The 22,015-nt window shown below is 42.8% G+C and overlaps 2 protein-coding genes across 4 annotated transcripts; one reads left to right on the top strand and one right to left on the bottom strand.

Annotated features, from left to right (window-relative positions):
• Window positions 1-979: 979 nt before the first annotated feature.
• LOC133111496 (ceramide synthase 2-like) lies at window positions 980-13,361 on the bottom strand. Its single transcript, XM_061221907.1, has 11 exons — window positions 13,056-13,361; window positions 8,720-8,899; window positions 8,379-8,496; window positions 7,835-7,953; window positions 7,180-7,237; window positions 6,203-6,253; window positions 5,221-5,313; window positions 4,872-5,000; window positions 4,395-4,501; window positions 3,208-3,361; window positions 980-2,528 (listed from the first exon to the last, which is right to left on the bottom strand). The coding sequence occupies exons 2-11, from the start codon at window positions 8,890-8,892 to the stop codon at window positions 2,406-2,408; spliced, it is 1,125 nt and encodes a 374-aa protein (XP_061077891.1). The 5' UTR covers window positions 8,893-8,899; window positions 13,056-13,361; the 3' UTR covers window positions 980-2,405.
• A 4,626-nt stretch (window positions 13,362-17,987) lies between these two features.
• Window positions 17,988-21,232, top strand: LOC133111753 (apoptosis-enhancing nuclease-like). Of its 3 annotated transcripts, none has more exons than XM_061222326.1 (4): window positions 17,988-18,116; window positions 18,669-19,273; window positions 19,820-20,020; window positions 20,404-21,232. In XM_061222326.1, the coding sequence occupies exons 2-4, from the start codon at window positions 18,671-18,673 to the stop codon at window positions 20,599-20,601; spliced, it is 1,002 nt and encodes a 333-aa protein (XP_061078310.1). In that variant the 5' UTR covers window positions 17,988-18,116; window positions 18,669-18,670; the 3' UTR covers window positions 20,602-21,232. The 3 variants fall into 3 exon arrangements, with proteins under 3 accessions (XP_061078310.1, XP_061078311.1, XP_061078312.1); XM_061222327.1 differs by having other exon boundaries at window positions 17,989-18,116; window positions 18,654-19,273; XM_061222328.1 differs by lacking the exon at window positions 17,988-18,116 and adding an exon at window positions 18,126-18,244.
• The last annotated feature ends 783 nt before the right edge of the window (window positions 21,233-22,015 follow it).

The raw sequence follows: 22,015 nt of genomic DNA, 5'->3' as shown, positions 1-22,015 counted from the left end.
TAACGGTGAGATGTTTTTGGAAACGGAAGAGTAAAACATGACGCCTGTGAGTTTGGCGGTAGGCTGTAATATGAATGGAGTTAATTACAAACAGATGACATTCCCTCTTTACCCTTTGTGTGAGAAGCAGAGCATAGTGGTAACAGTCTGTGAGAGGAGCCGTATAGCGTAGCTGAAGCTGACTTCATTGCGGCTGGTTTAATACTCTCACGCGGCATTTGCTGTACATTGCAAATTTACTTTGTGGCTCTTCATATGGCGGTTATAAATAAATGGGGTTAAAGGACGACATAAACTACCACCGCAAGAAAATAATGGCATTCAAAATTACAATATGGTATATAGTGTCATCTAGTGGCAGCACAAGCAAACAGCACAATCTTTGAGTCACATTCCACCGCCCAAGTTACTTTCACTGAGTGATGCCTGGAAGGCAGCTGCTTGTAGAACTAAATCGCGACGGGTTTCGAAAACTAGCTCAGTAACAACAAAACAGACAGATTTCATAAAAATACATTAAAGACAAGCTGCCTGTGAAGTAGGATGTACACAATCTGTGGTTGGCTGAGCCGAACCTGCTGCCTTCCAAGCGTCACTGAGGGAAAGAACGTACCATGGGGCATTCCAGCCCGTGGCTCGCCATGCTTTTTGTCCAGGAAAGAATCGGAACTCCAGAACAGTCATAATGGCTCGATTGTCAGCAGTTGTAGTAATAAGGAAAACAAAGAGACTTCTCAGGAGACAGCGCGTGGTGAGAAATAGTGTTCAGGAGACATGGCATTTGGAGACACTGCCCGGAACACAGCTCTGAAAACATTTTTAAAAAGATTAATTCCTTAACAGCATCAGTTTGCCTATTTCATTCATAAATGTTTGAATTAAATAGAGCAGACCTCCACTAAAGTAATTATACACTGTGCCTAAATAGGTTATTAGGTTAATAGGTTATCAGACTGTGATGAAAATGCGTATTCAGACCTTCAATTAATATGGTTTATTGTACAATCTCAACAAAACAATCAAGCATTTATTTTTTATGACTTATTTTAAGGTCTTGGATAGGTATGTTTCTTTTGAAATTTCACTTTTCACCGTATTCATTCTCCCATAATATGGTCAGATAGTCACACGTGGTCTTTTTTAAACCTCCAAAACATAAAATATTCATACCTGTAAGAATTCACACAAATGTGCTTAATCATACAAGTGAATTCCGCACAGACTGTTAATTTTCCTGAACTATATGGACACCTATGGTCTCTCCCTTCAGTTTTAACCTCTGTAATTAATATAGGTCTCAGTTTTAATGTCAATACATGATGGCCTGTTTCATACACACTTTATATTCATTTAGTTCCATCTAAGCATTTATGTGCAGAGAATGAAATTCTGGTGGCTCTGTGGCTCTCTATGAGTATTTAAAATACGGACCATGTGAAATGTTTTGTGGCCAAAATAATATTATATTTTGGGAAAACATTAACCTATCACTGCAGTCATTAGCAGTCACAATGACATCATTAACTATCACCTAACAACCAGATATAAAGACAGTCAATACTGGAGACGTGTTGATTTTATCAACATGAACAACCCAGACACATTGCTTCCTCATTCCAGAACATGGTAAAGTAAAACATTGAGTTCACGCTGTCAGCCAGCCATCAGCCCGTAAGATCAGACCCTGAGGATTCCCCCAATGTCTGGACCAAGGCCACGTGCTGATGTAATGATTTAAACGTCTCCACAAAGGAATCCAGCTGAAGATTCTGCTCTGTGTATAACTCCTGTCCCACCTGCAGTCTTTATGCTGAGTCAGCGTAAAGCTCTGTGATGCACTGGGCCGGAGTTTCTCCCGTCCTTAAGGAGGTCTGAGATGTGTGGCAGCGTGCCCGGAGCCTGCTGTAGAACGGAGGCTGGGAGCGGTTCGTCAGGGAGGATCCATCGCTCACTCTCCTTCTCACTAACTCCTCCTGGAGCTCAGGCCACGTCCCCTTCAGTTCCCCCACACTCTCGAATCCCAGTGTGTGAGGTCAAGTGTTCATGGTCAAGGGCTTGTTTTAAGAGTGTTTTGTGGAAAGATGAATTCCGAAAACGTGGAGAGTTTACCAGAGCAGGAAACAGACCAGCCCAGGGAAAGGGTGACCTCAGTATTATGGAACTGGCAGATCAGGTTTTTCCAGCTGACAAAAATTTGTTTGTGTTTTGTGTGTGTGTTTGTGCATGTGTGTGTCTGTGTGTGTGTGCACGCGCGTGTGTGTGTTCAAGGAAAACCATTTCAGATAATTTATCTTAGTTCCACATCTTGAGTTGAAGCATAGTGTTAGTTATGAGTTGTGTGTGTAATTCATGTGTAATGTGTGCCTGTGGGTTTGTGCAGTTAGTCCCCCCGTCTGCAGGGGGCATCAGTCATCCCTGTGAACACCTCCAGCTCCTGAGCCGTTCCTCACTTTCAGATGAACCTCTTCCTCCTCCACGCTCATCTCGTCCTCCTCTTCCTCGTGGTCACTTCTGTCATCACCCTTCATCTGTGGAGGCAGGGGCATACAGACATTAGCCAGATTCATTTTCATTTTCTTTTACTGAGAAATAAAAACAAACATTAATCAGCTCTGAGCCCATATTTAGACTGCAATAAGGTATTTGTATAAGTATATCCTCAAAAATACGGGATGAAATGCCTGAGAACCATTGATAGTGATGTCTTTTTCTATGCAATCATTATTAGGGTTTACATAAAACAAGCAGCTGACACAAGCGAAAGCACATGCCTGCACACAGAGAACATTTATAGGCAGCAGAGACCTTGGAATCCACCAGAGGGCGCTGCAGTCACCCAGTGGAGGAGTACCTCCTCCCTCACCGCTCTCATTGCCAGAGCGACCCCACTCCAAGGCTCCCATAGGTGGAACAACCTTATCTACATAGGGCACTGTCTTCAGGCCGCACCTTACCTCACCGATGTGTAATCTGACATCCTGCACTCTTCACCTGCAAAGTGGCTCACAGCCAACCTTGGCATTCATACGCAGTATGCTATTTCAGTTACTAAACCAGTTTAGAAAATTCCCAAATGTCACATAGTGGCAGAATGAAAAAATTTTTTTAATGTCATTTGTGGGCCAGAATGTACCGCTGTAATTTTAGCTACTGTTGAGGCCAATGCGGTTTTCTCTGTCTTAGAACCCGGACTAGAGTTGGACTCACGTTGCCAAAGATGAACTTTTTGACCATGCGCAGGATCAGGTAGGCCCAGAACAGGTGCAGGAGCTGCAGGACCATCATCATCAGGTTGAAGAAGTAGTATCCAAAGAAAGGAGGGAAATCCAGGAGGGGATACACCCATGCGCAGTGGATCAGCCTGAAATACACACACACACACACACACACACACACGGACACACACACACACACACGCACAGATCACAACCACTTCTGAACAGTCTTCATTAGGTAACACAAAATAAACCAAAAAGAATCCTGGCAGAATGCAAAATACAGAAAAATCTCAGAGATATGAATCAAAGAGTTACAGACTCACAAGTCAATCAAATATGAACCAGAGATAATAAAAAATATTTTATTATCCTTGATAGGAACCGAAGCAGATATATCATTTTTTTACGTCCCTCGATAACTAGATGGGTACATCTAAAATCAACAGGATTGTAAGAAGGGAACAGTATAATGAAACAAAAACAACAGCGGCCTCTCATGTTCGGTAGTTGGTGTCTTAATGTGACACATTGACCAGTGCATTTATTCAATAACGCAGCTTGAAGCAGTTTAGCTTGAGCTGCATACCATGACACCATCTGCTCATCAACAGCTTGCTGCTCCCACGTAAATGTTCCTTCACTGATGTTGTGTCAGTTATGACATGGCCAGTATCATCCTTGACTTGCTTTGAACTGTCAGGTTCACGTATCTCTCTATCTAGTTCTTTCCTAGTTCAGTAGTTTCAAGTTTCTCTACAATCCTCACATACATTATGCAATATTTCAATTTGTTTGTCTTGTATGAGCTAATGTTTTCCTTTTTCAGAAAGCAAATGTAATGTAAGTTATTACATTGTTATTATCTAAGCTGCATTTTATTATGCAGCATCATTCCAAAACAACAGAGAAAAATGAATGCTCTAATGGGATCCCACTTGAGGCTTTTTTGATAATTAGGAAGATTGATTAATTCTTATAAATTATACAATTGAACCCCAAAGGGTTTATATCTCTGAGGTTCTTCCATACTGTAAATGTGCAAACAAACAACCCTCCAACAGCAACCAACACAAACACTTGGAACATGATAAAATACAAAAACAAAAGCATGCATGAACGGACATATGCACAAATGTCACATAAAATAATATAGAGTAATGACAATCAGATTTTTACCAGAAAGGATAGATGATCAGTCTGGTAACCATGAACACCAGAGCAAACACGACAAAGATGACGTCACAAGTTCTCTCCCACTTGGCATAGTTGAATAACTTTCCAGACTAGGGAAAAAGAAAAATAGTATTACAATTAATACACACTTATGTTTCACTTTTAATTAGCCTGTCTTTGGCTCTGTACTCCAGCACAATGGATTTGAAATAAAACTATGAATATGAGGATAAGTTCAGACAGTCAGCTTTAATATGATGGTACTCACATTCATATCGGGTGACCCATGTAGGAATTACAGCTTTCTCCATTATGTGGTCCCCCCATTTTAGGGGAGCAAAAATCATGGGACAATTGGCTGCTCAGCTGTTTCTTGGCCAACTGTGCATCTCTGATTTAACACATATGACAGCTAATGAAAGGTCTAGAGTTGACTCTAGGTGTGGAATTTGCAGCGGGAATAGCACCAGCAGGAATTACCTCCAGCAAGACATCGGAGATGTCGTGGACCAGCATCACCATGGTCCCAATGCGAATGTAGTTAGCACACCAGGAGAAGGCCAGGAGAGTCAAGGTGGCCAAATGGTGGATAATCTGTTCTTTAAAGTCCTGCAAATGTGAATGTACGAAATTATACAGCAGAACTGCAATCAGCTTGTATGCATTGCCCTTCCTAGATACCAGATGCTTACACATTTAACATTACAGTATAATGTGTAATTGCGATGATCGTAAAACCTAATTTCATTTGTGCTTGTCTCTTAATGTCTGTGTTACAGATATTGTCATGTTTATGGTTGTTTTCTCAGGACTGGAGAGTGGCACTCGCCTTTCTTTTGACATCAGATGCAACGCTGAACAGCAGCGACCAGTAGAAGCTCATCTCTATGATGTAGTACCAGTACTGGGAGGCCAGCATCGACTGCACAGGTACAACCAACAGGAGATCAGTATCAGACACAGTCAGTGACAAAGCACAGCTAAACACAGTCAGAGACACAGTACAGTTGAACACAGTCAGAAACATAGCACAGCTGAACACAGTCAGAAACATAGCACAGCTGAACACAGTCAGAGACACTAAAGTTGAACACAGTCAGAAACATAGCACAGCTGAACACAGTCAGAGACACAGTACAGTTGAACACAGTCAGAGACACAGTACAGCTGAACACAGTCAGAGACACAGTACAGCTGAACACAGTCAGAGACATAACATAGCTGAACACAGTCAGAGACAGAGTACAGTTGAACACAGTCAGAAACATAGCACAGCTGAACACAGACACAGAAAGACCATTATCCTCCATCATAGTACATACACAATAGCACAGCACACTGGAGCTTCATTCCTGAGCCTATACTTAATTTTATTTTATGTGAGTGTGTGCGTGTGTTTTTTATTAGAGGTCTCATATCATCCTGGTGTGTGCCTAACATCACAGTTTGTAGGATTGCCACCTTTAGCCGCAGCAGAATCCATCTCTACTTCCTTTAAACTTGGATTCACCCCTGATCTCCCCACGCGCTTGTGTTTACCTTTAACTAAAGGCTGGGACTTTGCGCCACAGTGAGGGATAGTCGGCAGGGATATTTATGACAGGCATCATAAATGCGTGTTACTCAAGCATTCACTGGCCATATATGGGCAGCAGGAAACACAATAGAGTAGTATCCATAAAAGTGCAAATGAAAATGTGTCAAAGGCGGAATATGACGAGAAGGTTTATATTTCTGTGCCATATACAGTATGAGGCAAAGAGGGAGGTCTGGCTGGAAGCTAAACCTGCTCTTGTGGTGAATGTACATACCTGCTTTGGAAACCCCACCCACACTTCTCGAGTGTCGTAAAACCATGGCTTCTGAACAAAGAGATAGAGGGATGAGAATGTCAGCCACAGGCATAGTGATAGTAGACTTATCTTTGTTACCATTATACATCTGAACGCCTCCTTTTGTCCTCTGCCTGGCCTGGCTCTCTCTATCTCTCTCTTCACACGCACACCAGGACGGAGCCTATGACCCTGAATGAGAGCGTGATTCTCTCTCTTAGCTGGGAGCACAGCTAGTTTGTGCAGTCAACCAATCAGAACTCACATTGTGTCATGAAAATAGCCATATCCACAGAAAAATCAATCTATACTCTTACCCATCTCATCTCATACACTACCATACAAAAGAACATCATTTTAAAGACACATTTTAAGAGTGTATTTTCAATGACTGATGCAGTACATATGGCAAATATATACGCTGTGTACTTTAAATACATTTTAAATTATTTATTTCTTATTATATTAGTGATATACAGAATCTATATGAAATACACAATTTTAACAAATTTAACATGAAAAATAAATAGAAAAGAGTATTAAGCAGGAATGTTGCAATTTGCATTGTTTTAATGCACATATTTAGACAAATGCAAAAAATATTTGTCATATTTATGGGCAATGTAGGTCTGAATGGAGGTTTTGGACTGTGGGCTCTCTGTGGGCCTCTGAGGACGTGTTCATGCATGAATCCAGCAGGGAAAACTAGTCCTGCCCTCAGGAATAAGACAAGACTGCACTCTGTCCACGGCCATGAGAGAATATACTTACATAAGATTATAACTATATATGTATGTAAACCAAATGCTATTTAATAATAATTGTATTTTCAGCCATTTTGGCTCAATGGTCTGACCATTATGTGTGTAGGCAGGGCTCTTGTGTGTCGAGTGAGATGTTTCAGCTAAGAGATCCTTCAGTGACTGTGGAATGAAAATGCACAGCTGGATACTCACATCATACAACGCTATCAGCCCTCCAATGCACGCCAACAGATAGAAGATGAATCTCCAACTGCACAGAGATAATGCCATTCAGTACCTTTATAATGGTGTGAATTTACTCCTTCCACAATATATAAGTCACACAGTCTAACAACAACAATAACTTTAATTACTACATTTTCAAAGCTTAATAAATATCACAACATCTATTGCAATCAGAGATGTACATAAAAGCTGATGGGAAGTGTAACATTTGCTAACTGCCCAGTCTTTCATTATCTCCTATTAGTGGATGTAAAAGGTAACTGTGTGTTGTTAGCCAGCTGTTTAGCTTATGATAATGAAGCTAGGTAGCATGCTACTTTTTACAGTTATATGGGGAGCACCCTCACCCTCTTTCAAATATCAACTTTTGACATTTACAATTGTTTTGTAATGATGAATAAAAAGTGCTAAACTAAAAAATGTAATGTAAATGTATCTTCAAAGCTGTTGGGAGGAATAGCCTAGTGATCTAGTGGAGGTAACCATACAGCCACAACCGCAGCAATATGTAACTCTGACAGATAGCAACAGGTTTCATTAAACTAAATAATAATATTTTAAAATGTTCATTTAATAAGAAACACAATTCCATATTTCTTGCCCCAGGAATAACATAATTTACCTGGCTTCCTTGAACTTTTTCAGAATTCCTGGTCTGTCCTGATTCCGTCTTTGGCGAAACCAGCGCTCAACCTGTCTCCTGGACCAGCCACATTTTTTTGTCAGCCCGTCAATTTCCAACTGTGAGAGAATACTCAGATAAGCAGTGGTTGCAAAATGTATCATCTGCACACACACACGCAAACACACACTCATAAACATAGACCCACTCATGTACCATGTACACCTGGTGTTTCAGGAAAGTGAACAGAGAATAGATAATGTTGTGTTCTTTAGACTTTCAACATATCTATAAATGAAGACTATCAGCATACAGTATATAATGCCAATGGATGGCTATAATACTGAAAGGAAATCTTTAAAAGATTCACCATTGATGTCAAACTGCATTAAAATTAAGGGTGATAGATGCTCAATCGTGTTAAAATGAGGAGAAGACGTTTGATGGTGTTTTAATCAGGACATAAAAAGTCATATCTACAGTGACACTGTGGTTCACCAGGGCAGGGTGGTGTACTGGTGGTTGAGCTGAATGGGGGCAGTACCTGTGCGGGGGTTTTGGAGAAAGAGAGGTAGTGTCTCTCTAAGATAACGCTGTCCGCAGCTCTGTGTCGAACACTTTCCCGGATCCCAAAGCAGGCTGCCAGGGGTGTGGCAATCAACCTGCAGGAAAGAAGATCCGTCAGGGATGGGCTTCCATCACCATGTTGGATTCATCAAAAATCAGGAGCCTGATTTTATCTAATATAATGAAGTGAAGCTATCAGAAAACTTTACCCTTCATAATCCCTCTGCCGTCTGTTCTTCTCATTGCTCTTATGAAACGTAGAACTGAATACAGGCATCTTTCGGTTATATAACACATTGAAAGGCAGGGATAGCTTACCTCTCAAACAGGTATCTGATTATGAGAAAGGCCATGGCGTATGGCACGGTGACGTAGAGGTGTGATGCTTTGGCGTAGACCCGCCCATGTCCGTCTTCTAGGTCGGACCAGGTCAGATTGGGGGGGAGCCAAATCCGGTCCCACCAGAAGCATTCGCTGATCGTCTGAAACATCCTGAGCCTGGAACAGAACACAACTGGGTCAGAGCTCTGAGCAGCTCTATAACAGCTTCCCTCTCTTTGTGAGACAGCTACAGGCCAACCCTCCATTCAGGGAGAGCCGGTTGCTGATGAGCAGGTACCCAGGATTGATGCTCTATACAAACTACATTACTACATACTGGTTTCTCTGTACGCATAAATATCATAAATATTTTTAACATTGCAGCTCCTCATCAATGTACACAGTGATTGGTTGAATTACAGAAGGTATGCCCTAGACATCAAACTAGTGATTTTATCATGGATGATGTGACTGGTTTTTATGGCTCTTGTCATCTGGAGGATGAGTGGTCACAGTGGTCACAGTGGTCACAGTGGTCACAGAACCAACATTGCACAATCCAGTTCCCATACTTCACAATAAATATAATGCAGAATTGGTTATGCCACTGAGGAGAACCAGCAATGACCCTAACATGGTCAAAGTTTCCATCACAGCCCGAAGACAATGATTAATGTTCTGATCACAGACATCTATACAGTACACAGTAAGGCAAGTACAGAGTGAGTACACAGTTTACAGCTGTAGTATAGTTTGTCTGTTGGCAGGGGGATTAATGCTAACTGTACTGTACTGTACTGTACTGTAATCCTTGATCACTCCCTACTCCCCAGCTAGACCACTCCGGTCTGCCAGCTCTGGTCGCCTTATGGTTCCCTCTCTACGTGCACCTGGTGGTCGAGCTGCACGTTCACGCCTGTTTTCCGTTCTGGTTCCTCAGTGGTGGAATGACTTGCCTACCACTGTCAGGACCGCAGAATCCCTCCCCCTATTTCGACGCAGACTCAAAACCCACCTTTTCAAACTCTACCTTAGTCCTCACTCTTGATTTCCCCCGCCCCTCCTTTCTGATATCCCTATCCTTGTCTAACCCCCCCAAAAAAAGAAAAAAAAGAAAAAAAGTGCACTTATGATGACGACTATGTTTAGAACAGCATTCCATGTGTGTTTTCCTAGTTCTGGATGTGATGCTTTGACTTATGGTAGAACCTATGCACTTGTAAGTCGCTTTGGATTAAAAGCATCTGCCAAATGACAAAAATGTAAAAATGTAAATGTACTGTCTGACCACCTTTCAGCAGCGTGAGACCCTCTCTCTTAGCCCCAGGATGAGAATGAGGGCGGGTCTCCACCTGAGCAGGTAAGAACAAGCCAGAGCTCAAGGCCTCTCTCTTCCTGTGAAATAAGCCGTCTCTCGCCCAATGAAACAAGGCCTCTCTCGCCCAGTGAAACTCGATCATCCCTGAATCACTGCACAGAACTGCTCCATCAATTTGAACAAAAACAGCCACGCCTGGCTCATGGCTCCAGCTCAAAGGAATGACCAGAAAAGCCAGGACGATGCTATTATTCCCAAAAAATTTGATAATTCAATTCAATGTGTACTCTCTCGAGGTACTGTCACAAAGATTATTCACATGATAATATAAAAACAGGACAATTGAGCATGAATTCCAAAATAAATTATAGTGTATTTGTAAAAAAAGATAAAGCAAAGAAACATAATCAGGCAAAGAAAAGACAAATCAGGAAAGCAAGGCCACCAGCTTGCATTGTAGTGTGCAGGAACCAGGAGAGGGTCAGCGTTCTCGGTGAATGTTTATACATAATCCCATGTAGATCAGAAGAATGAGCCTGTTAATGGGCATTTCTGCTCTGTCTACTAGGTTAAAACTCCTGTTCTACTTGGCAGCACACTGTACATGAACATCTGACCATAAAAATGAGGATATATTTATCTCTGTACATATCACAAGCCTGCCTCTCCCATTATGTTATTATGATGGCTCTGAAGCAGGTCCTTACAACACGTCTCTCAATCTCCACTCTAATATCATAGTTACAGAGGAGTGTTTACGTCAACGGTTATCTTCTCCGTCACAGGTCAGGTGTAAAGCACAGTTGGCTCGCTCGGAGAGAGCTTAGAGATAGAGATCAATCACAAGGTGTGGATCTTGCGACAGCTCATTCTGTAACATTCCTGATGTACACTTAGTGAGCACTTTATTACGTATTTATTATACTTTAAATTTTTTTACTTATCGGTCTTCTGCTGCTGTAGGCAATCACTTAAGAGGTTTGACACATTGTGTGTTCAGAGATGCTCTTCTACATACCATTATTGTAGTACTCGGGGTATTCTAGCTACCGACCATGGTATGCTGGTTGGTAAGTTGATGTACTCTTCAAGGGTTCAAGTTGTATCTATGTGATCATGCTCAAAACTGTACTTTCCTCTAGGGTCCTCATCATTACTTGTCCTTGGGTTTGATTTGCACTTCATTGTACGTCACTATGGATAAGAGTATATGCTAAATGCCTGTGATGTAATGTAATACCATTGTTGTAATGTGTGGTTATTTGCATTAGTGTCACCTTCCAGTCAGCTTTGACCAGTCTGGCCCTTCTACTCTGACCTCTCTCTTTGTTAATGAGAGAGCAGAACTGCTGCTCACTGAATGTTTTTAGTTTTTCGCACCATTCTCTAGAGCAGGAGTGTCAACAGTGTTTGCTGGTTTTTCCACGCACCTTGTCCACGCACCTTGTTAAAGGCCTTAATTGGCTGCTGATTGAAAGGAAACCATAAAAACCAGCAGACACTGCGGCCCTCCAGGACTGGAGTTTGACACGCCTGCTCGAGAGACTGTTGTGCATGAAAATCCCAGGAGATCGGCAGTTTCTGAGATACTCAAACCACCCTGTCTGGCACCAACAGTCATTACACAGTCAAAGTCACTTCTTCCCCATTCTGACATTTGGTTTGAAAAACATCTGAACCTCTTGACCATGCCTGCATGCTTGTATGCATTTAGTTGCTGCCACATGATTGGCTGATTAAATATTTACATTAACAAGCTGGTGTACAGGCCCGCCTAATAAAGTGATCACTGTGTCTATAACACGTCCCCTCTGCCACCACCAGCTGTTCCCTCCAATACGCCCATGGATAATGGCATCTTCCATTACAATAACCGGAGACAAACAGTTCCCAGGTTCAACATTCACAGACATTCCCAGATGTATGACAGGAAAGAGGGCAGGAATACAAATGAATGAGCTAAATGTAATAACTTATCTGACCGATTAGAAACAGCCATGTAAAGTTAGCCTGCTCTGAAGCACTTGGGCCCATCAGACATCCTACTCATGTTGCTTTAACAGGATTTAAACAGACACTATCTGCCTGGGGGCACCTTTCAAATTCCCTGTTAAACAGTACCAGGATACCTTGCAATATCTGAACAAACACAGCCCACTAAATTACAGAAGAAAACAAAGAGCAAAGCAAAGCAAACATGATTTGAATGTCACGGCTCAATTCAAATCCAGCTTGGTCAGTCATCCAAGAGAGCTTGTGTTTGCTAGGCGCGGTGGGTTAGTATCCATGGGGATCTGGACCTACCTCTGGAAGGGAATATGAGCTTTTACAGCACTTTGGCACTGAAGTCTAATTACTTATTTTTTTAGTTGGATTTTACACAGAAAACACTAGTAAGGCATTTGGAAGAGAGATGTTGTACATAGATCACAAAGTGATTAAGCTTTAATAAGCTGCTGGCTCAAGAAAGGTAAGTATTTTAGAAATATTTTTCAAAAAAGCCAGATGTATTACTGACCAGCTGAAAGAATGTCAATGAAAAAGGCCACACAGTACTTCCATTATTCTCCCCATCCATAAGAGGAGAGTAGTTACAGAGACACTGACTTGGCAGAGTCCCGTCTAAATGGTAGGCATTTATACAGCACCTTTATCCAAAGCACTGTACAATTGATGCTTCTCATTCACCCATTCATACACACACTCACACACCGACGGCGATTGGCTGCCATGCAAGGCGCTGACCAGCTCGTCAGGAGCATTTCGGGGTTAGGTGTCTTGCTCAGGGACACTTCGACACAGCCCGGGCAGGGGATCGAACCGGCAACCCTCCGACTGCCAAACGACTGCTCTTACTGCCTGAGCCATGTCTACTCACCTTCTTCACCTCTGGTTTTTCCCCTTTCCTGAAAAGTTCATTTCTCCTCCAGTAAACCACAAATCTCTCCACGTGTTAGACAGTTGTTTCCAGCTTAAATTCTGTAGGCTTCCGACGGCAAGGAGGAGCACACTTACTCAGGTGAGATAGAGAGGAGACTTTAAACCCGGCTGAACCCGCCTTCACTGCTGCAGTTCCCAGGGTCCACGCAACTCCCACCCTGCTCCACGCTCACCTTTCCCTCTGTCACCTGCAGGAGAGAGAAGGGTCTGCTTCTGGGCTGCCGGCTCACGCTGATCTCTTCAAGCAGCTCACACGCATACACACCTGGCACACAGCAGCGTATACGCACACACACGCACAGAGGCGAAGTAACGCTCTTTGTTTGAAAGTCTCTAGGGTCACACCCAGCTAAGCAGCAATCCTCACTGTGGCTGTGAGTGACAGAGTGAGGTGGTGTAATGGAATGACCTTACCTGCAGAAAAGAGAGCCCCCAGGGCCCGCCCTGTCTGAGGGGAGGGAGGAGCTGTGTGCGGTGAGGGGGAACTGAGAGGGGGGCATTCACAGACAACAGGAGCACACGGAGGGAGGGGGGTACTGCCCCACACACCCACACTGCAAACACTCACTTTCCAATCTTTTATTATATTCATAACATAGCAGGTTTGTCTGCACGAATCTAAAACAGCACAATGCCACTGCATCATTTATTAAGCAGTGACTCTGGCTGCATCTCCCCAGGAGTGCACAGTTGGCCGGTGTGCTGGGAAAGGTGGGCGTGTGTGTTTACTCAGAGCAGAGAAAAAGTCTTTCCTGGAGGGGAACTCCGCAGGGTGGAACAGAGTTTCCACAGCATGTTTGATCAGTGGTTCTGGCCAAGCCTGTCACAGTACAGTGCCTAGAGGGAAAACGAACTCAAAGCCATAATTCAATCAGTTAATCAGGTAAAATTACAATGAAAATGTGTTTATTTCATGTATGAACTTTCCAATACGAATACTGAACAGTTAACATTCATGAAAGTTTATGTAGGGAAAGATTGCCCCCTACTGTAAAGTAACTGCTACTACACATACTTCTGCCTTTGTTGCCTGTTTGTATAAAATTTGACACAATTAGAAAAATTACAAAAATGGAAAAATAAGAGCATTGGACAATTAGAAACTTGTTAGAGGACATGGTAAGGTTCGTACCCTAGAGCACTAGCGATAGCAACAGCATAGAGCCTGCTCTCAGCTGGAGAGCGCACTGCTGAGAATGAGGCATCAGACCTCATCAACACGCTGCCAGGGGGTTAAACTGCAAACAATGGAGAGCTTTCTGCATGTGTAACAGCACACATACAGTATACTTAAACAAATACTCCCACAGCTCTCATGAGAACACACAGGTAAGAATACAAGAGTATCATTAGCATTACAATATAGCTGAATGCAGGCAAATAAAGGTTTGTTTTAAAATCCATTTGGCTTGTTTTGATAGCAAATACATACACAATGCCCTTTTATCTTCATAGCCATGCCAAACTCCTCTGTCTCTAACTGCCATGCTGTGCTAGCTAACTTTGTTAAAGAGGAACTTATTGTGCATTTAAAAAAGGACATACTGTATGGGAATGTGTTCCTCTTTAAAAAACACAGAATTAAAGAGAGATCGGCCTTCCTTCACAGGATCAGTTTCAGTTCTCTTATATACAGGGACAACTGGCTAATTAAATTACACAAACACAGACCAGTGTGTTTATTCACACATGATCCTCACATACTCCAGGGTGCCAAGTGATATGGGGGCAAAGGGGAATTCAAGATTAGTTTCTTAGAGAAGAGGAAATACTGCTATAATTCATAATACTGTGTGCATACGATGTGAGTGTGTATATGGGTCTCCTCAGTATTGCAGAACAGCAACTGTTCAGCCAGATACAGGAACAGTTATGTGACAGTGTGCATGGAAGATGAAACTCTGTGAAATGTTTGCCAGACAAAGACTGATTGATTTGATGTTGGTACAGGTCCAGACCATGACCGAAGTACAGGTTTCTAGTTAAACAGACACAGGACACATTTCACAAGAGATCCTCTACTGGCAGGTTTCATGCAACAAACAAATGCAGTTTTTTCTATTTATTTATCAGATATTCCCTGCAATATCTCCTTCTCAAAATAAAATAAAGACCCCTTCTCCAAAAATATAGAGAGTCAGGGTTTGTGCACCTACTTGTCCAAGACCATTATTGTCAGTACACAGAATATCTGTTGAAATGTTCAGCAATGTGATTATTTTTGACTCCACATGTAATGAAGTAAGCTCCACACCAGGTGGCAACAGGTAACTTGTATTATTATACTTGGTGAGCCGGTATACTATCTGTCAAGTAAAAAATGATCAGGCCACACAACATATATTAAACTTTTAAAGACTGTATATTTACTATTGACATATATTACACATCAATACAGCACTATAGTCAGGCACATACAGTCATACTGAAAAATGTGGGCACCCCTGGTCAAAAAGCCTTTTACAATTAATAATTACATTTATTTTCATTTTTACTTCTTTAAAAGGAAAAGGACCCTGTGCAAAAGCTTGGGAAACCTTTTGGATTCTTCCTTTGGAAATCTCTCAATGTTTCAAACTGCCTATTTCCACTGTCAGAAACATTATTTGAATATTACTAGAATATGGAAGATAAATGGAACAGTTGAAGTCAAGGCAAGGTCTGGAAGATGTTTAGATAGAATGGCAGGTCTAGCTGTTCACAGGATAATAATACAACGTACTTTAAACAACAAAGAGCCATCGTTGCCGAAAAGAAGCCTTTTAAGCATCTGAAGTATGAAAAGAAAACATTGAGAAGCCTGAAGCCTTTTGGAACAATGTGCTTTGGACTGACAAAACCAAAACATTTTGGCCACCACCAAGGTACTTTTTGGAGGAAAAATTGGTAAAGCCTTTGTAGAGAAGACCACCTTGCCAAGTGTTAACCATGGAGGTGGATCCATTATGCTTTGGGGCTCTGGGGCAGCTGGGGATACAGGAAATATTGTGCGAGTGGACGGATTCCACCAAATATTAAGAAATTCTAGAGGCTTATGTTCAAAGGCCAGTCCAGACATTGAAGTTGAAGAGAGGTTGGGTATTCCATTAAGACAATGATCCCAAGCATATGTCAAAATCCAAAGAATATTTGTCAGTTAGAGGTGTTCTGCCAGGAAGAATGGGGAAAAATTCCAAAAGCAAGAATTGGAAAAACTACAGGAAGGGTTTGTAAGCGGTTATAGTTGCCCGAGAAGGAGTTACAAAGTACTACCTGATAGGGTTCTCGAACCTTTGAACAGGGCCTTTCCTTTTTTTTATTTTCATACTGTAAAAAATAAAAATGTAAAGTAATCTTGCTTTAAAATTTGAACTTGTTTAACTTTGTACCATTTAGAGGTCAGGTTCATTGCGATTCATCAAGATATTAAATGTAAAAAGGCTTTTTGACCAGGGGTGCCCACATTTTTGCATATGACTATATCTATATACTCCATGTTTATACAGCACACATTCATGCTAACTGGCACAATCAGCTGGTGACATTTTGGAGAAAGTACCTCTTGGGCAGTTCTAGAAGCGTGTTCACAGACCAGCTCTACCAGCTGTGAAGGACTCCTGTGACCACGACACAAAGCCATCTTTTAACTGCCACACATGCAGAGAGCCATTGGCCTTTACATTTTAGGCATTATGGCAGACAGCTTGCATTCTTTACATGCAGTGACACACAGCTGGATATTTATTGAATAAGTTCAGGTTAAGTATCTTGCTCATGGATACAACAGTAGCGCCCCTGTATAATGATTAAAAAATAAATAAGCCTAAACAGTGGTTAAGGGACACGGTTGAAAGCCCAGTAATTATGCTGTTCAGCTGCATTCCCTCACCCTCTGAGGCCCTCCTGGAGTTTGTCCTTGGAAGCTGGCCAGTATTCTTACATCACCTTCTTGTTTCAAGTATTCCTTGAAACAATTCCATTTCACAGCCCCTAAAGACAAGTTTTGGGTAATGTGTGTACTATGTGTAGCACAAATTCCCATAGATACACTACTCTTTGATGAATGAATGGATTCAAAGACTACAATTCACAGTAAGCGGCTGCCCACACCAGCGTCAATCAGTGACGCAGTAAACAGAGCAGCAGGAAGAGGATCATTCTAAATTCATCCACATTTTTCTGTCTGCAACCTACAAGCAAACACAATATATTACATGCCCCCATCATTACACAGCCAGGTTTGGTGTTTGGAGCCCATTGCCTGTTGATGGATATGTATTTTTCATGCACATGACACAGGGCAGCATGTGAGAAGGATTAACAACTCCAATCACATGTTGCCTGTTTATGGGAATACTGCAGAGGCTGGCTGCACTCACGCTAACACATTATAAAGGTGTGAGAAGCATGAAATTGTGCTTATTATATTGATTGAGTGATGGAGAACAAGTGGCATACCTGCTTGGTACAGGAAGCAAGTACATGCTGCCCCCATGCAGAGAGAGAAGAATCAACAAAATCAGCAGTGTTTCCAAACAACATTGCTAAAAGTGAATTTTGAGGATACATTTAAAATATTATATCTTATCATATATATAAAACAGTTATTAAATATTTTTTCATAACATCTTTAAAGTCTATAGGCCTATCTTTTACATTGCTATGGTGATGTAACAGTGAAATAAATATGACTTGTACTGTCCAACGTGTCTATTATGGCGACTATTACTCATTTTGCTTTGGGTTTTTTTGGTGCGTGGACACTGTATCCAAGTAATCCTCACTGAACGGGAAAATAAAGGATCCTTCCGTTTGAGCAGCTCTTCTGTGTGATACTCAATCACTGTATTCTGCCTATGTATTACATTCTGTTACGTGTTCTCAATTGTTTATTTATATATATTTTTGGAGGCATTGAGCTGTTGGCCTTGGACATTTCTGTCGATAGAAAACCCTGGTTTCCACAAGTATCCATCAATAAAATGTGAATATCTGCGCAAATATGCGCAGCGGGAACGGTTACGTCAACAGACAATTCAGTTCCACGGAAGTGGGAGTGGCGTGTTGAGCCGACCAATCGTGATGCGAGTACTGACCAACAAGCCTTGGCATGTCCTTCCCGGCAGAGAACTAGTGCGAATCCACGTGTCGTGAAAGGTAAGATGACAGCAATATATTTTACGTTAGCTAATTGATGTAGCTCTCAGTTCTGTTAGAAACCCATTTACATCACACGAGTAACAACGGGAAGATGTGGGAAATCTGCGAATAAATTTGGGAAGAAAGTACTTGTGGCGTTCCGGTTTGGTTATCAATGGCGGTGTGAAATTCAGAATTAGCTAGCATATGTTGGCTAGCTTTTTCTTTCTCGTAATGTTAATCTCCTGTTTTAATATATCTGCTGTGGATAAACAATTCGATTACAGCGAGAGACCGAAACATAGCTAACCAAAACGAACAATTCTGTGTTCGTTTATATTATTCGTGAGATAAATTAGTTTTTGGGGGAACTGTTCATAACTGACACATTGCGTGTGGTATATATCGATAATGGTTCATACCATGCCATTTCTGATTATTCAATATGCGGGTGTATATCTAAAATATATAAGTATATATATTTGTACGTCGAGTGTCATGCCAGAGTAGCTAGCTCATTCATTGTGCACATGCTAACCACGTCACTCACTGCAGCTGTCATTTCCACAGGCATGAAAAGGCCTGGCGTCAGCGACCGTGGAGGGACCGGAAGTGGAGGGGAAATGCTTCGGCAGAGCCCCTCGCCTGTATCCCAGAGCACGACGTGCCACTTTGTCTCCCCTTCGCTTGAGGCAGAGGCGCATGGAACGAAGGGCCATACCATGAAACGGACTCCAAGCAAGATACAGAGGGTGGAGCGTCGCAAGGCGGCGCTGAGGAAGATGGCAGCTCTGAAGAGGAAGAGGAGAGGCCTGTGCTTAATGCTCAGGGGCCAGGGAGATACGGGACCTGGGACGGAGCCACACCGTGCTGGGAAAGGGGAGTGGGAGCTGGACAGTGGGTTCTCATCTGAGGTCAGCAGCGGGCGCAGCTCCCCCTGCGCTGCGATTGGCCCGGCTCAGCTGGTGGCTATGGACTGCGAGATGGTCGGCACGGGGCAGGACGCCCGCTGCAGCGAGCTGGCCCGATGTAGCCTGGTGAATTACCACGGTGAAGTCCTGTATGACCAGTACATCCAGCCCCAGCAACCCGTCACAGACTACCGCACCCGCTGGAGTGGCATCTGCCAACATCACCTGCTGCACGCTGTGCCCTTCCAACAAGCCAGGGAAGAGGTGAGAGTGATGTCAGTGATGGGGTGGGAGGTGAGACAGGGCTCTTTCCTATGGCCTATTTTATCCTTTTTCCTCGACTGACCTGGAAATCGATCATGGTCACTGTCCTTAGGGACATTCCAACCCGTGATTAGCTGCAAGGCTCCCAAAGGATTCTTGAGCGTCGAAACGCGAGTGCGTCCTTTGTGACGTATTAATGATTAGTGATGGACTCTCCACATCTGTAATTGAGATGGCTGCTAACTGATGCTTGAAAGAGCATTCCTTTCGTCCAATAAACCTTTCCTTGATTCCTCCATCCTTGTGTCCTTTCCTCCTTTTCTTGCCTCCTCCAATGTGTGAAGTTAGGAGTGAGGAAAGGAGGCAAGAATGTAAAAATAGGAGGTAAAAATAAGCGATTGGAAAGAGCCCAGTGCCTTACTGATTGGAGAAAAAGGTGAGACAGACAGGGTGTTTGTGATGGGGGAGAGGTAAAGTAGGGTCCTCATTGTGGGGAGCGTTGTGTTGCTGTGTTCTGGATGATAACGTTTTTAAATTTGCGTTCAGATTCTACAGATTCTGCAGGGGAAGGTTGTGGTGGGCCATGCCTTGCACAATGATTTCCGGGCACTGGGCTTCATTCCCCCCCGTCACATGATCCGGGACACCTGCTGCACGCGTCTGCTCAGACAGCTATCCGGCATGCCGGCTGGACGCAGCATCTCTCTGAAGAACCTGGCCAAGACCCTGCTCAACAGGGACATCCAGGTGAGCTGCCCGTCTTCCCATCACGCAGAGGGTTTACCCCTGTAAGGAAGGAAAATAAATCCCAGAAAGCTTTCAGGCAGAATATAGATTTTTATATGCTGTTATCAGTAAGGTCCACTTTATAGACAATATCTTTATATTGTTTTCATCACTGTTAATTTTCACATTCAGGAAGTAATTTTTGGATTTGATTTTGGTCTCTTTATAGATTTGAACTTGATATTGATCATATTTAGAATTGATCACCATGATAAAATGTTGAATGATTACCGTTTCGTGGAGCTAAATACACCTGGGGTTTGGGACATGGCTTCTGGATGTGATTAGATGAGTGTGGTAGTAAACGAGTGCAGAGCAGTGACCGTTGGCCCTTCTCTCCTCAGATGGGTAGAGTGGGACACAGTTCGGTGGAGGACGCAGTGGCTGCAATGGACCTGTACAAACTGGTGGAGGGACAGTGGGAGCAGGACGTCCTCAATAAAACCCAGAACCTGGACGTCTTCCTGTCCCCCGTGTCAGACTCCTCCCATAGTCACTACATGCAGGACCAGTATTGGCCGGCAGACCTGACCGAAGACTGAGGATCCAATGGGTGCTATGAAGCTGTACCCACCTCAGCTGCTTAGCACCCTAGAGCAAGTATTTGTAGTGCAGGAGGACAACGGCTTGTTACAGAGCTGGTTGATTACAGGGGGATTGTGTGGAGCTGTTGTGTTAGCATCTGTGGGAACATGGTGCTTTTCTGACCACAGGCTGGATCACGATCATGCTATACTCAGAAGCTATGATTTGGTCAGGGCCTTTTGCTGGCATAGAGAACTTGAGCACTAAGTGGACCTGCATAGCACCCTGGCAAATGTGATTATCACAGTTGTGAGGCACCTTGATCAGGAGGAACAAAAATATTATTAAATATTATACCTCAACTACAGATGTGATGATCTGTGATGTCACTGAGCTGCAGCATGTTGCTGCGACTGGTAAGCGGCAGATTTAGATTGTGAGACCGTTTGTCTGCATTTTATATGCTGTGTGATTATTAAAACATTATTTAACATGTCAGGATGCAATTCTTCATTGCTTGTGGAAAGATGAGGTGACTTCACCCATGTCGGAGCAGAATCTGTGATTGAATGACAGATGTGCTCCTTTAAAACATGAAGATGTCTGCAGTGTACTGCCAGTCTCTTAATAAAGGGTGTATTACACTGATCTGAGTGATTATGGTGCTCCATGTAAAAGCATGTGAGCATGAAACTACTGATGGTGTTAGCTAACCCCATCCATTTTACAGTGCTGCACAGACATCTACACAGAAGGGAACAATTAGAGTACTTAATCAATTTTCATGACACATAGTGTCCCATTCCACACACTTTATTAATGCAACCTACTGGTAAGGAAGGGTGGATCTGGGTGTCAAGGATCATTACATTACATTACATTATTGGCATTTGGCAGACGCTCTTATCCAGAGCGACGTACAACAAAGTGCATACCCATAACCAGGGATAAGTTCGCTGAAAGACCCTAGAGGTAAGTACAATTTCAACTGCTACCTGTACAACAAAGATAAGGACAAGGCCATTTTTTTTATTTTTTTATTTTTTTATTTTTTTTTGAACAGACAAACAAACAGAGCAAAAGTCACCAAAGTTAACTATCCAAACACTGCTTACCTAGCCAACTAAAATACCGATACACAAAGCAAGTCACAGAGACAACAATTAAGGTTCACAGGGAGGTAGGGAGGGATGGGGAGAGGTGCTGTTTGAAGAGGTGTGTCTTCAGCTTGCGCTTGAAGGTGGGGAGAGATTCTATAGTTCTGACCTCAACGGGGAGTTCGTTCCACCACCGTGGAGCCAGAACAGACAGTAGTCGTGAGCGTGAGGTGGAGGTTCTGAGAGGGGGCGGTGCCAAGCGGCCTGTGGAGGCTGAACGAAGAGGTCTGGCAGGGGTGTAGGGTCTGATGATTTTTTGCAGATAAGCTGGGGA

This window comes from Conger conger, chromosome 15 (assembly GCF_963514075.1).
Source record: "Conger conger chromosome 15, fConCon1.1, whole genome shotgun sequence".
Classification (NCBI taxonomy): Eukaryota; Metazoa; Chordata; class Actinopteri; order Anguilliformes; family Congridae; genus Conger; species Conger conger.
The sequence above is the reverse complement of the archived record's forward strand: the minus strand, read 5'-3'. Positions and strand labels throughout refer to the sequence as shown.